At 39.7% G+C, this 16400-nt stretch overlaps 1 protein-coding gene across 1 annotated transcript in view; it reads right to left on the bottom strand.

The window, feature by feature from the left end:
- LOC131246313 (probable inactive leucine-rich repeat receptor-like protein kinase At3g03770) overlaps positions 1–16400 on the bottom strand; it is a 47352-nt gene that overhangs the window by 22106 nt on the left and 8846 nt on the right. Inside the window, exons 3-6 of the mRNA XM_058246288.1 lie at positions 10983–11223; positions 10271–10482; positions 10100–10152; positions 9245–9356 (exon numbers count right to left, since the gene is read on the bottom strand). Of these exons, the coding sequence (XP_058102271.1) occupies positions 9245–9356; positions 10100–10152; positions 10271–10482; positions 10983–11223 (618 nt within the window). The remainder of the gene's footprint in view (positions 1–9244; positions 9357–10099; positions 10153–10270; positions 10483–10982; positions 11224–16400) is intronic.

The raw sequence follows: 16400 nt of genomic DNA, 5'->3' as shown, positions 1-16400 counted from the left end.
TATCTCCTTTCTGGGTGTGGGAAGGGTCAGTATGGGAGGTAGAGGCTGGGACGATGGGTCGGGAAGGGGCCATGGATCAAGGGAAAGGTCTAGGGAATCAAGATGGTTAGGTGAGAGGTTGGACAATGTATCAGTGGTCCCCTTAAATGCAACTATCCTCCACATTGAATGTGGAACTAATTCCCATGAAAGGTGGAAGATCTACCACATACGCATTGAGACTGTTTCGTTTTATAATTTTGAATGGTCCAGCACTACGCGCGTGCAATTTACGAACGGCTGCTCAAGGGTACCTCTTTGGCCTGATGCGGACCATCACAAAGTCCCCTACATTGAATTCCTTGAATCGTTTATGTTGGTCTGCAGAAATTTTGTAATGTTCATTACTAGTATTGATCTTTCGCCTGATTTCTTGATGCAATGAATGAATGTGATGAGCAAAGGACTCTGTAAACACTGATGGCCTATAGGACAGGGACATAGGGACAAGATCAATAGGCTTCATAGGTTTATAACCAGTAATGACTTCAAAAGGACTTAAACTTGTGGATCTATTAACAAAACTATTAAACACAAACTCGGCGATAGGTAGTGCAGTGTCCCACGTCCTGGTGTGCTCCCCCACTAAACACCTGAGCAAATTTCCTAGGCTCCTGTTGACCACCTCATTCTGACCATCAGTCTGAGGGTGGTACGCAGAAGAAAATTAGAGCTTAGTATTCATCATATGCCAGAGTGTCTTCCAAAAATAACTCATGAATCGCATGTTATGGTCAGACACTATGGTTTTGGGTAACCCATGAAATTTGACAACCTCACTAAAGAACAACTTGGCAACATGAGATGCGTCAGAGGTCTTCGAACACGGAATGAAGGGGGCCATTTTAGAAAAATGGTTCATGATAACAAATATAGAATCGTGTTTCCAAGTAGTCTTGGAGAGCCCAAGCACGAAATCCATACTGACGTCTTGCCAAGGGGCGAATGGAACTGGCAAAGGTGTGTATAGCCCCGTATTATGTTTTTTTTATTTTGCCAGTTGAGACAAGTATGACACTGCCTTATAATTTTGGCCACATCTCGCTTGAGGCTTGGACAATAGAATTTATTCTCCCCTAGGGCAATGGTATTGTCTCGACTAAAATGACTCGCAACACCTCCTGAATATAACTCCCAGACAACAAAATCACTGAGGGAGGTGCAAGGTATGCACAAACGGTCACTCCTAAACAAATATCCGTCCACTATCAAGTACTCACTGCTAGCTCCTGACGGACTCTCTAACAACGACGCGTACACAACTCCAAAATCTGGGCACTCAGAATAATCCTCTCTGACACGCTCGAGCCCCGTGACTTCGACACTCATGGAATTGAGTAACGCGACTCGACGACTCAACGCATTGGCAGACTTATTCTCTACACTGGCCTTGTGCTTAAGCACAAAAGTATACTCTTGAAGGAACTGGACCCACTTGGCGTGCCTAGGGTTTAATTTCTTCTGAGAATTCAGATATCTCAAGGCCTCATGGTCTGAGAACAAAACGAATTCTTGCGGCAATAGATAATGACGCCAGTGGCGCAACGACTGCACTACCACATAGAATTCTTTGTCATAGGTGGAGTATTTTTGCTTCGCCTCATTCAGTTTCTCACTAAAAAAGGCGACAGGGTGCCCTTCCTGACTAAGTACTCTTCCTATGCCGACTCCTGACGCGTCACATGTGACTTCAAAAACTTTCGAAAAATCCGAAAGTCGCGTAATTAGAGCTTCGGTCATCCTGACTTTATCTCTTTGAAGGCCTTCGAGGCTGCCTTCGTCCATTGAAACTCTCCTTTTTTTTTATGCAATCCGTGATGGGAGCCATAATGGAACTGAAGCCTTGAATGAACTGTCTATAAAAGGTGGCCAAGCCGTGAAAGTTGCGCACCTCGTGAATATTGTGGGGTTCAAGCCAATTGACAATGGCTTTGACCTTCTCGGGATTCGCCGACACACCCTCAGCTGACACAACAAAACTTAAGAAGATAACACTACTAGACATAAACGCACACTTCTTTAGGTTAGCATACAATTTCTCGGCTCTAAGGATCCTACAAACCTGCCTCGAATGGTTGAGATGTTGTTCCTTGGTCATGCTGTAAATCAAGATATCATCAAAATAGACGACCAGGAACTTCCCCATGAAGGGCCTTAACACTTGGGTCATCACACGCATGAAGGTACTTGGGGCATTAGTCAGCCCGAAAGGCATGACTAGCCACTCTTATAGCACATCCTTCGTCTTAAAGGCCGTCTTCCACTCATCACTTGGGCATACACGGATTTGGTGATAACCACTTTTGAGGTCAATTTTCAAGAAGATAATAGCATTGGCCATTATATCCAACATGTCATCAAGACGCAGTATGCGAAACCAATACTTGACTGTGATTTTGTTGATGGCCCTACTATCAACACACATCCTCCATGCATCATCCTTCTTAGGTGAGGGCGGGCACGACACACTGGCTCATGCTCTCTCCAATTAAACCCTTTTCTAGGAGCTCATCAATTTGTCTTTTCAACTCTGCATGCTCCTTTGGATTCATTTTGTAATGAGGGAGGTTTGGTAGAGTCGCCCCAGGGACTAAATCAATGGCATGTTGTATATCCCTCATAGGAGGAAGCTCATTCGGTAGATCCTCAGGAAAGACATCATGGAGCTCATCTACTACCGGATGTTAGACAGGCCACGTGGCCACATGCTTTGTATAGCCACATGCCTTATATAGCCACAAGCCTTGTATATCTAATTTCCATAGATAGATGATTCTGTCTTTATCATTTACCTTGTATAGATGACTGTAAATCTCTATATATTCAACCTCTTTGGGTTGTCTCAAATACATAGAACACCAAAGGAGAATCGTTTCTCTTTGCTTTCATATTGTTTTCTTTTTGCTTTCACCGAAATGGCCTCAGTGGGTAACTCTACTCTAGCCTTTGGTGCACTCTCCCTAGCCACAAGGGCTTGTGGCTACACTATCGAGTCTGACTCAGTGTCTCGCTCAAAATCTTTGGCATTTAGAATATGGAAAGGCTTAGACTTGAACTTCACTTCCTTCAATTCTTTTGAGCCGCTCACACCACTCTTTGTGGTGGACTCTTTTCCAGTCGTGTTCTTAGGTGGAAGTGGATTTAGCTTGACCTTCTTGCCCTCAAACTAGAATGTACACACATTCGAACGACCAAATATGGTGACATCCCTGTTATAGAGGCAAGGCCTACCCAAAATGATATGGCCAACACCATGGGAACAACATCACACCAAAGTGTGTCTTTATATGATCCAAACTGAATAGGAATAAGACAACGGTGCGAGACTGGAATGGAAGTTACATCAACCCAAGACACTCTGTAGGGTTGAGGATGGGCTTCGAGCTTTAAGCCCAAACGGCTCACAGTGCTAGTTAATGCCACGTTGACACGACTACCACTATCCACGATCATCTTGCAGCTCTTATCACCACATTTTGCGTAAGTATAGAAGATCGTGTTGCGGCGTCAATCGTCGATATTCTTGGCTTGTGCAAAGGCGCAACGCACAATTACAAGGGTCACAAACTCTTGCGCTCCCTCTTCCTCATCACTAGGGGTTTCTACTGGCTTATATTCTTCCTCCTCATCGTCACTTTCTGAGGGCACTACTTCTACTTGCCCATCAATAAGGAACACCTTGGTGCCCTCTTTCGTGCCACACTAGTGGGAAAAGTGACCAAACCCCTGACATCAAAAACACCTAGTCGCATCACTTTTGCCCGAGCTATACCCCACAACTCATTTACCCTTAATCATCCTTGGGCCTAGAATGAGAATTACTGAAAGACTTATATTAATATCCAATGTTGGGCTTAGCCCCAGAAGGGTTGGCCTTAGCACCAGAATCACGAAACTCAAACCACCTTCCCACAGATGCATTGAGGTATTGCTCGACCTCCAACACTACTTGATACATCTGTTCAAGAGTGTCTATATCCTCAGTGAGTAACTCTCCTAATGTCAAAACGGAGGCCCATCTTAAATCGAGCAAGAGTGAGTACGAGATCCTCTTCAACCTAACATCGGGACAAGTACTCTTCGAACTTCTCAATGTATTCAGCTACTCTCATAGAACCTTGTCGAAGAGATTACCATTCCTCAATAAACCTCAAGTGATAAGAGAAAGGAAGGTACTTTTCCTTAAGAGTTTCTTTCATTTCTCCCTAATGGACTATTGGGGGCTCCCTCGACCTTTCTTTCGCTCCACAGTAGCCCAAAACCTCTTTGCTTGGCCCACAAGTTTCATCTTAGCAAATCGGACTCGACGAGCATCCGACATATCATACCACTTAAAATAGTGGTCCATATCAGCCAACCAATCTAGAAAAGCTTTAGGGTCCAAGTGGCCATCAAATGTAGGGGCCTCTGCTCTAACTCCCTTAAGGTGTTGCGCATCTGGGTCATAATGATCATGATACCCATCGCAGCGTGGGTGCACGGGCGCACGCCCATGACCCATTCCTTGGCCACCCCCATTCCTTTGTCTATCCTCCTGACCACCTGCCTGAGATTGGGCATCTTCCCCAATGGTGGGGTTTGCCCAGGTGGAGGTCTCTAGTTGGGTAACGCGCACATTAAGCTGTTCAAAGCGTTGGTCAATACGTTGTTCCAAGCGCCTACCCAAAGACTCAAACTATCGGGTTATGTTGTTCATTGACTCTTTCATTTGCTCCATGTTTAGCGTAGGGTGCAAACCAAAACCACGACCAGTACGTGTGGGCATACAACCACTCACTCAACTCAAAGACCCTCTAATACAACTATATGCATCTAAATAGGACTAAATGATCCTAGAGGACTCTATATGAGGGAAACCACACAACGCTACTAAAATTCCAGCAATATAACTACCTAAATAATTTGTTAACAGAAAATTCAGCCACGAAAGTTGGGGATTTTCTGACAACAGAAAATTCAGCAGCCCATATCGTGAATGATGGGTCCTAAACAACCCTATATGATGAAACTTGATGCAAAATAGACATAAATAAACTAAACCCTAAACATGCAATGCATTCCCCTATGAAAAACCTAAGCTCTAATACCAAATTTGATGCAGGACATGAAATTAAATATGACATGCAAGATTTCAAGCTTTAGATCATACTAATTTCAAACAACCACAAAATTCCACTTCCCACATACAATCAAACATTCAACAGGGGGAATCTACAGGGTCCAAGCCTACACAAGTTTAGGGCTGGATCAAATAAAATTATAAACCAAATAATTCCCAAAGGAGTGTAAGATGCATCCAATCTTGCAAAGGATTGTTCTCCAATTCAAGAGATTCACCATGTTTCAATTCAGGGAAAAATCTAGGGTTTGCAAAAGTTGGAAATACTTGGAATTTGGGATTATCTAGGGTTAGGGTTGGGGATTTAAGGCGAGAGATGAGAAAAAGAAAAAAAAAATCTAGAACCTGAGACGATCCATGCGTGAGGACAGTAACCTGGCCCAGGCGCACGTGCGTGAGTCCCTGTCCGCACGTGTGTGGGGCCCACAGAATCGGAAAACGACTCCTAGAGTTTGGTCGGCCAAGGGAGGCCCACTCTCACACCAATTTTCGTGTCGATCCGCTGCCCAGTGTGTGCGTGGTGCTCCGCCGAAGTTTCAGCCCCTCTGGTGGGCTAGAATATGAAAATCTACTGTGGAGGAGAACTTGAGCACAAAACAAAGGTGAATCTGAAGATGGGAGGGCAATGGAAGATGATGGAAGTGGAGAGTAGGAGGTGGAGCGATTTGGGATGGTTGTGGCTTTGCACCACGGTAGTTAGCCCTTCGAGAAAGGGAGGGTTTCGCACCCAATTAGCTTCTTCAACTCAGAGGGATAGAGAAGAAGAAAAAATGCAGGATTTTATTCATAAACTTCAATGAAAAATACCTACATGGGGTTGCCTATTTATAAGAAAACCCTAAACCCCGAAAGTCACGCTATGTGCACATGCTTGGAGATGAAGTAACAAAAATAACAACTAATCTACGTAATCAAAACCATTCATGATGTTTCCAATAATGATAATAACCAAAACTCAAAATCCTAGATCATCTAGGGTAGTGGGCCACGATCATGAGATCCAATGGCGGAATCCACATGATGATTGGGTCCACTCCAATGCCCCATAGCATAGCCCCCTAACTAAGAGGTCCTCCATAGATGTCGTCGTCGATCAAGATCGATAGTAGGGCCCTCCTCCTCCTTGACTATGTGCGTAGGGTGGGGAGTGTGTACGTGCGCATGATGTCCCCATCAGACTAGCAAGGATAGGACCATGAATGAGATCATCCAAAGCAGCCTATGAGTAGCTCCAATGGGAGATAAAATGATGTAGAGTAGCTTGAGATGGCTTGATTATGTGCTAAGCAATAGACATGGACCAAGAAGTAGGTGAAGTTTGATTATGCTCGAAGTCCCGAACGGAGGATGAGGAGAAGATGTAGAAGGACTTGGGTCGAGGTGGTAGATGAGATATGAATGCTTGTTCACTTAGCAAAGCTAGGGCCTTTGTAGGATCCATAAAGCCAAAAAAAAAAAAAATTGTGGTGAAAAGGCTATGATAATAATGATGATGATTAAAACGGACTAGTTCTTATGTTTATATGAGTTTTTCATTTGCATTAAATATTGCCATCTACAAATTTTTATTTTTTATTTTTTTTATAAGTGATAATTTTATTGATAAGAGGCTGAAGCCTAAAGAATTACAACACCAACGAAGAAATTGGAAACACAAATTTTTTTCCCGATACATTAGACACCCAAGACCAGATGTTATAGTGAGAACACGTAAGATAATGAAAAAGACAAAGTCGTTCGGTTCAATTTGATGGAATAACATATATTCCCTCTTGTTTCGACCGAATCAATAAAAACTCTCCGGATCCCCTTTAGGTTGATATTTATGTACAAAGAATAAGTCAATCTTCCATAATCCAAAATAGATACTATATTTGGACTTTAGTATCTATCAATCTATTATTTTATTTATAATATACAAAGAAAGTACATATGCTAGAATTCTAACAGAGACTGAAACTCTATCTTATGTGCAACCCCATACCTAACATGGTGTGCCAAAACGGTTACGTATCGGCCGTTACGGTCGATACGTAACGGTAACGGTGGGAACCGTTACCCGTTTCGGGGTCGTATCGGCCGATACCCGATTTTGTACCCGTATCGGCCGATACGGGCCCGTTACAGGGTGTAACGGCCGTAACGGCCCGTAACGGTAACCTTTTTTTTTTCATTTAAAGCTCTGTTTTTGCTGTTTTTTTGAAACCTTTTGCTTCCAAACTGTTTCTCACTCCTACTACTACTAATTTCGACCAACCTTGGCTAGGTATTTGAGATAAAAACACATTATATTACAGATTTTTTTGAATCAAAGCTCGGTGAGCCATTTTTCAGAAATTCGTCAAAAATAGGTATTTATACTTTTTTTAATATGTTTTGCTGTTTTAATCATGTCATATGATGTGTTAATCATAGTAGAACATGTTAATGTGCATTTTACAGATTTGGGGTGCCATTTAATAATTTTTTTATATTTTTTTCTATTTACGCATGAATTTTGGCCCCTTTTTTAAAATTCGAAAAATCAATTTTTAATGGTTGTTTTGCTGTTTTAATCATGTCACTTGATGTGTTAATCATAGTAGAACATGTTAATGTGCATTTTACAGATTTGGGGTGCCATTTTATATATATTTTTTATTTTTTTCTATTTACGCATTTATTTTCGCCCTTTTTTTGAAAATTCGAAAATTCATTTTTTAATGATTCTTTTGTTGTTTTAATGATGCCATATGATGTGTTAATCATAGTAGAACATGTTAATGTGCATTTTACAGATTTGGGGTGCCATTTTATATATATTTTATATTTTTTTCTATTTACGCATTTATTTCGGCCCTTTTTTTGAAAATTCGAAAAATCATTTTTCAATGATTCTTTTGCTGTTTTAATGATGCCATATGATGTGTTAATCATAGTAGAACATGTTAATGTGCATTTTAAAGATTTGGGGTGCCATTTTATATATATTTTATATTTTTTTCTATTTACGCATTTATTTCGGCCCTTTTTTTGAAAATTCGAAAAATCATTTTTTAATGATTCTTTTGCTGTTTTAATGATGTCATATGATGTGTTAATCATAGTTGAACATGTTAATGTGCATTTTACATATTTGGGGTGCCATTTTATATTTTTTTTATATTTTTTTCTATTTACGCATTTATTTCGGCCCTTTTTTTGAAAATTCGAAAAATCATTTTTTAATGATTCTTTTGCTGTTCTAATGATGCCATATGATGTGTTAATCATAGTAGAACATGTTAATGTACATTTTACATATTTAGGGTACCATTTTATATTTTTTTAATATATTTTTTTCTATTTACGCATGAATTTTGGCCCTCAAAAATAATTGCAAACACCTAAATGTAAGATATTTTCATATTACATTCATTCTAATATATCTATCATTGATAGTAGATAGTTAGAAAATTAAATATATGAATTTTGTAGTTAAATTCAGGTTATCTGGTTCATAAATTCATCAGACAGTCCGATACAACTTCTCACCAAAGAGTGGACTGTTACACCACCATAAACATGTTCCAATTTATAAATGAATGCATATTTGGAATGCTTGGAATATTCCGGATTTAATCCATATTTTTTCATTTTTTTTTTGGCAAAAAAAAAGTCACCGTTACGCCAACCGATACCGATACGGGACACCTTGATACCTAATTGGTTTGGAAAATCCTCACATGAATTCTCCGGTAGCATCTAGGGTTCCTAAAACAATTGTGATATCTCACACCACGTAATTGCTCCTCTTACTCAGACTAAAGAATCTTCTTGTAAACATCTTGATCGGAAAAGAGTCAATAGAAAAGAAAGAATTGGAACGGATTGATATGCATTTAGCTATGAAGAATGGGAGTTCCAAACATTGAATTTCATTGACTGATTTTATATTCAATTTGCAAGGAAGGACAAGTAAAATAACTTTTTGATAAATAATTTACCAAGAAGATATTATGCACACTAAGTTTCTTTACTTTTTCCCACCCACCAAAAAGAAGGGGATGGAAGTATTTCAATAAGATCTAAATGTAAGATTAGAATTCAGATAAATTTTTGGCATACCATTTCATTAAGAAGAAATGCCTCTTCTCTTTCTGATACTATAGATCCAATAAGTGTCTCAAGTAGTATGAAACCAAAGCTATAAACATCATCCTCTAATTTTGTTGTTTGCCTGCAAAGATGAATACCAAAATCAAAAATAGATGAAAGTTCCAACCCGCCGAACTTGTACCATGGTTACAAAGTTGTAAAACCCATAAACCGATCACAGAGAGAAAATGTTCCTCTTATCATGAAATGGTATCATGTTTAGAAGAGTTATTAGTGATGAGTTAAGGCCATTACCCTTTAAGGCATTTAACATCGGAGTATCTCAAAATTTCATGTGCAATTTCATTGAGTTGAATCCTAATATGATGAAGTCCCTTTTTTTTTTCTGCCGAATTTGCAGAAAAAAAAAAAGAAAAAAAGGCTGTGCATGCATATTACCATATCCTTTTAGTTCAAGAGATTTTTTCAGGAAATATAGAATTGAAGGACCAAGAACTTACTCAGCCCAACAAACTGTACATGTAGGGCCCACATTTTGGTGATCCAACAGTTCATAAGGTGGGACCCATGGTGAAACGGAGATACCCAAAAAATCTCTCCTACTGGACAATCCTAACCATCCAATTGGGTCCTCATTGCATGTGGACTACTGGTAATTTCCATTTTCATCGGATAGCCAGGATCATCTTATGGTAGAGATATTAGGCAAAGGCCTGCCCAAAGAAGAGATATATCAGAACAATGGAATTTGGATCCACCTAACCCATAAGCTAATCTATACAACACAATCCCCAAAGTTATGAAATAAGCACACATCATGAACTTCCTTAGACCACAAACTTTGAAACAAGAAAGGACCCTTACCATGAACGAGATTTACTTTCAAGAAAAGATGATTTATGTCCATCACCCCTCATCTACAAATCAAGCAGAATAACGCTATTAAAAGATGCAATCATATTATAGTTGCACAAAGCATGAAGCCAAGTGGCAATTGTTTGAAGGATATTGATTATTTGGACCTTCAATACCCACCTCACGTTTGTCGATTTCTTCAGTAATAATGGAAAGTCCGTAATCACTCAATTTTGCAATGCGATGCTCATCTAACAAAATGTTATTGATCTTCAAACGATTATTGAAGAAACCAGGAATTACCCCCATATGTAGGAAGTGGACAGCCTTCGCAGCACCTATCAGAACTGCCAATCTCTCTGACCATTTAAGAACATTCTCAGGATCCTGATCTGCAGAAATAAGTGAAGTTAAAAGGACAGAAATCCCATTTAAAGACTATATAAATGTATATACAGTATCCACCATATCTCATAAAACTTTGCTAATCCCACACATACTTGCAATAAAGCTGATCTACACACCACACATGTGCCAGCATGGCACATTAGGTCCAAGAACCAATCCATCCATCAGAACAATACCTCTATATTGCAGCCCTAGCCCAAGAACAGGTCAATCCACTGGTCAGGTGGACTACAGTTTGCAAAACAAATGTATGGCTCCGAAAAACTTAGCTGTAAGTTTTCCAACCCATCCACATGTTTCCAATATTGGGGCCCACATGCTAGTTGGACCAGATTTTATTTTTGGAAAAAACATGTACAAGATCAGACCACCCTGATGGATGATTAGGTCACACGTATGTGCCATGATGGCACATGTGTGGCATGTACACAAGCTCTATTGCACATGCATGTGCCCTTAGCAAAGCTCTATCTCACATACGTACCAGAAAGATGAGAACGGAGATTCCCATTGGGTATATACTCATAAATAAGAAAGACTCTGTTGATGGTTGAATCATCTTGGGGACAATCAATGCAGTGCCCCAAAAGAAAGACCAAATGTGGGTGTTGAAGCTTTGAGAGTAAATCCAACCGAAGTTTAAGATTTTGAAAAGGATATCTCCTAAAGAATGCCAAACACCGTATTACGACATAGCTCCCATTATCCAATCTTCCCTTATAGAGCTGAAAAGGGAAGAGTTTACTGGGTAAGTTTGAGCTAACCATTCAAACAAACAGCTGTACACAATCATTTGCATTGCTAAGAGTACAACAGCAAGATGTTTCAAGTAAAAATTAACTAAATTGGCACATTTTGGGTACACTCGTTTTCAAAACTGCTTATCACACAGGCCTATGTGACTGAACTGCATCTTTTGTGAATCATGTTGATCTCGATGAGATCTCATCTAGGGCTGCAACTTAGGTTCAGGAGGGTCAACCTGAACCCGACTGACGCAACCCGAGTTCAGGTCAGATTGGGTCGGGTTCTCTGGGTGCTCAGGTTGGGTTCAGGTTGAGTAAATTCAGAATGGGTTATGTAGATTGGGAATAATCATATGTATTTGGGTTGGATTGGGTTGGGGTTGAGTATAGAGGAATTTGGGTTGGGTTCGGCTCAATCACCACAGGTTGGAATTTGATCAGGTCAAGTTGCAGGTTGGCTCCTCTTCAGGTGGGATCAAGCTCAGGTTGACACTCAAACCAACCCGACCCGGTATGTTGCACCCCTAATCTCATCCAGGTTGGCTCAACAATCAAAGCTGGAGGTATGTATCAATGCAGTTGTAAAAATCCAAGGTACTCAAGCCAATACTGCTGCCTTTGCCCAATGCTACTGCACAGGAATATGTGATGATTTTCTGCTTCTTGTTGGATCAAGATGTCAGATTATTATTATTATATTTATTTTTTTGAAATGTCACGACAATTATATTAAAAAAGAAAAAGGAAAACATAAGGAGAGAACGGGGCCACTGAGAGGGTGGACCACCTAAGCTACCAAGAAAAGAAAATTACATCCCCTTAGGGAATCTACATTAGCAACCCATTCAGACATAGATTTTATAGCTCTGCTCACAACAGACTCAACCGAATTAGAGTCATCTCTAAAACATCTACCATTCCTTTCTTCCCAAACTATCCACCAAATAGCAAGAAGGGCTATTCTCCATATTGGAGTCCGTTGTTTACCAAGTTTAACCCCATGCCATGCCTTCAAGAGCTGGCCTGAAGTGTCTGGGAAGCACCATGAAACTCCGAAGGGATTTAAGAGGAGACCAGATCTGATAAATATACGGACAGTGTAGGATCAGGTGATCAACCGTTTCTTCGGCAGCCATGCAGCGAAGACAAACAAGATCATGACTAGTACCTTCCTAATACACTAGTTCAACACTAATTGCACATTTGGATTGATTGTCCTTCTGACAGTTTATAACTGATGCTTGAACTAGCAAGCTCGATTTACAAATTTAAAACATATCTAACATTTTGTCTGGTGGTGTCACCAAACAATATTCTTGTAAGTGCTATTATGTTTAAAGCACATTTTACACCTGGTTTGTCAAATTTCATCTTGTCAAAACAACTTAGCAAAGTGATCTTCAAGTCAAAGCTCATGTTCAAGTTGAAGTCAAGTTCATGTTCAGGCTCAAGTTCAAGCTCAAGTTCAAACTCAAGCTTAAGTTGAAAACCAAGCTAGATCTACTGAAAGTTCTAGTAGAAGATCAAGCTTCTTGAAGACCTAGCTCGATCTACTGAAAGTTCTAGTAGAAGATCAAGCTTCTTGAAGACCTAGCTCGATCTACTGAAAGTTCTAGTAGAAGATCAAGCTCCTTGAAGACCTAGCTCGATCCACTGAAAGTTCTAGTAGAAGATCAAGCTCCTGTGTGAAGTTCTAGTCCTATGAAATTCAGTCCTTACAGGTATTATAAACCCTAGAAAGACCTTAGGTTTAGGTGCTTTCAAAACTGATTTAAATTTGGGCTTTTATACTTATTGTAGGTTGAGTTTCGACTAGCCTAAGTTCTGCCTCGACCAGTCTAAAAATTTCTCGACTAAGTCTAAGCAACGGCCGAAGTATAACAGAATTTCTGTTGCATCTTCAACCAGTCGAAGGACCACCTTCGAATAGTCGAAGGTTCCTCGACTCGAAGTCCAGCAACCAAAATTAGTTCGGATTCAACTTGTTCGACCAATCGAAGAGGCTGTTCGACCTGTCGAAGATCACCTTCGACCAGTCAAATAGGTCCTTCGACCAATCGAAGATCTGTTAGATCTTATCCCGCTCGAATTTGAAAATTTGTTGGAACTGAATCCGATGCTTCGACTAGTCGAAGACTGCCTCAGACCAGTCAAAGGAACAAACTTTCTGCCTATAAATAGAGGTTCTTTCTCAATCCGAAAATAGAATTCAAGCCTATCAAAGTCCTTATTCAAGAGAGAGAAACCTCATTTATTGTCAAGCTATTAAGCGATATTTATAATCTTTTTATAGCTTTTTCATTAATTCTTTCATCTCAAAACTCGGCCATTCTGATTCTAAAAAAAGAGTGTTTACTCTTACTGAGATTTAAGGGAATTAATGCAAGTAGCCTGTGGTTTAAACTTAATTAAAGTCAAATAAAACCTTGGACCTTTTCTATTGGACTAAACATTGAACATTCGTCATTCAAGAAATGCGTTCTACAACTACAGCATCTTCTACGGTGAAGATAAGTATCAATTTACTTTCTGTATTTGTTTTTTTATGAGATAGCTAGAAAATCTCATTATAGGTTTTGTCTGAGATTGCCTAAAAATCACATAGAGGGGTTTCTTTGTTTGTGATAGCCCGTTAAAATCACAATTGTATCAGGTTTTTAAGGCGACCCTGTGAAAACCTTATTCATAGTGAAAGCCAAGATTACGTGATTAGTAATCTTGAGAGTGGAGTAGGTGTGGCTGGTTAAGAATAGTTGTTGACACACCGAACCACTATAATTCTTGGTGTTGTGGTGAATGTTTTTATTACTTTTGTGGTGAATGGTTGTAATTTCTTTTATGCAAAAGTAGTGAATGTTTGTAATAGATAGTTTTATTTACTCTTGCTCAGTTTGAGATTTTGATTCTTATCATATTTGTGAAATAAGGTTCTCCTTCCTAATTTGTTTGGGTGAAAGTTGTCCTACGAATCAGTTTGAATTAACGCTTCAATACTAGTGCGATTGAGATCTCTGATTTATTTATTATTCCGCACTTTATATGATTATTTGACATAGTCCTATTCCCCCCCCCCCCCCCCCAAAGGACTTCTTAAGCTCGCCTTTTCAATTCTTACATATAGTTAAATGTTCTAAAGCAGAACATAAATAGTATTTATCTTGTTAGTACAGCAATGCTAAATGTACATGGAGCGAGGAGAGGATAGAGAGAGATGGGAGGCAGATTCCCGGCAAAGAGAAAAAAGGAGAGAAGCAGAAGCAAAGGTGGGAGCTATACATAGGCCATAGAGAGAGAAGGGAATGGGAGGTGATCCATCTCACGGTTTCCCTAGCTATGGCCAAGGTGCTTCATAACGGTAATGGTGGCCGTAACGGCCATCACCGTTACCTTTACGATACAAGGCATAACAGTTGTTACGGCCCTATAACGGCCATTACGATCTTCTTTTTTTTCTTTTAATTGAAAAAAACCTGTATCTGCCCTGTAATGTTGATTAAAAAGTATGAAAAACTTGTATCTGCCCCGTAATAGACAATTACGGGGCTATTTTGGCCTTTATATGGGACGTAGCGTGCTGTTAACGGCAATTATGGGTCATTTTTTCCATAGTAACTGTTACGGCCGTTATGACCCCGTAACGCGTAACGGTTGCCACCGTTACCCTTACGTAACGGCCTTTACAGCACACCATGGCTATGACCCTCTCTAGTCCCTCATCTACCTATTTTTTTGGGCTGAAATCCTAATACAAGCCTGCATAATAGATGTATGAAGTGGATGTCACATAGTTATCAAGTTGGGCGCCACAGAGCCTTTGTCACAAGGTCTCATAATTAGACACTTCAGGTAGCTATCGGCTACACAAGGAGAGGTCCATGAGGGCTATACGCAAGTGAAAGGAAGTGAGTGAAATCTATGATGTCGCTTCTGAGGTAAAATCTCAAAGGATCCTTGCTAAGCAGCTACATTTTTATGACGAACTTACCCTCCCCTAATCAATGCTGTGAAGACTAACTGTGAGGGCAAAAATGTCCAGAGGTATTGGTGTTATACATAGTAGAGATAACTTTATCTTAGGACAGAATAGTGTCTATCGAGTCAGGCCATGGATACCTTTTTAACCCATAAACAGAATTCTTTCGCAAGCAACATGAACTAAAGTTCTCATTTGTATAGAAAAGCATTTCTTTACCTCCATCTGATTCATTAATTTATAACATGTGCATGCATGATCGAAACTTGCCTTATGGTAGTTGGTTTTATGATGACACTCAAGGTTATGATGGATCAAAATCCAATCCCTGAAACTCAATTGAAGCTCTTTGCAACCACCCAAATCCTCATCCAGTCCCTTCCCATGTTTCCTTGGGCCTTACAACTGACTCCATCTTGCAAACAACAACGTCACCATCAGTAGTCAGCAGACTTTGGCACCAATGTCCAAGTTTTTTTTTTCTTTTCTTTTCTTTTTGATGTAAATTTCGAAGTTCCTCACCTTTCACATCTTCCTAGTTCTTGCATATTAATTCTTGTTAATAGTATCAGGTTCCTGAGTGCGAGCTTATTTCCTTCAGAAACAACTGGTGCTTGGGGATTGCTCGGATGCATGGAACTCTAGGTTCATGTGTTTGGATCCCATGTTCACTTAAGAACTCTGTTCCACAAAACTCACTTTCACAGAGAAGTCCAAAATGAGTGCTTTCACAGAAGTAAATAAATATCTTCTGTGGAATTATCATGATCTCATCCATGTTCAAGATTGATGCTCCAACCCCTGATAGAAGAATATTCGCATGAAATGAATATTTCAAAAGATTTTTGGGTTATCTTTCAGTAATCCCATTCCCACATCAGTATCCAATATTAAAGCATGATTTCTTGTTGTAGCTTTCCAGTGTCAGGTGTGAACCTCCAATTGCTCAACACTAGTTCAGATTTGGAGACATTACTTCAAATTGTATTGCAGAGTGGTCGCAAGTAAGTGGACTTCAGAACCAATCTGAAAAAAAGGACTTTAGGGATATTGAAGATGTTTATTTACACTGCTTATTTGAAAGATAAAGGGAACTTACAAGAAGAAGAAAACAAGATCAAGATAGCACATCAGACTGGGGAAAAACAGAAGGTAAATAATAATAATAATAAACCCAGATATT

The sequence above is a fragment of the Magnolia sinica genome, chromosome 5 (assembly GCF_029962835.1).
Source record: "Magnolia sinica isolate HGM2019 chromosome 5, MsV1, whole genome shotgun sequence".
Lineage (NCBI taxonomy): Eukaryota > Viridiplantae > Streptophyta > Magnoliopsida > Magnoliales > Magnoliaceae > Magnolia > Magnolia sinica.
This window is presented reverse-complemented; position numbering and strand designations above follow the sequence as displayed.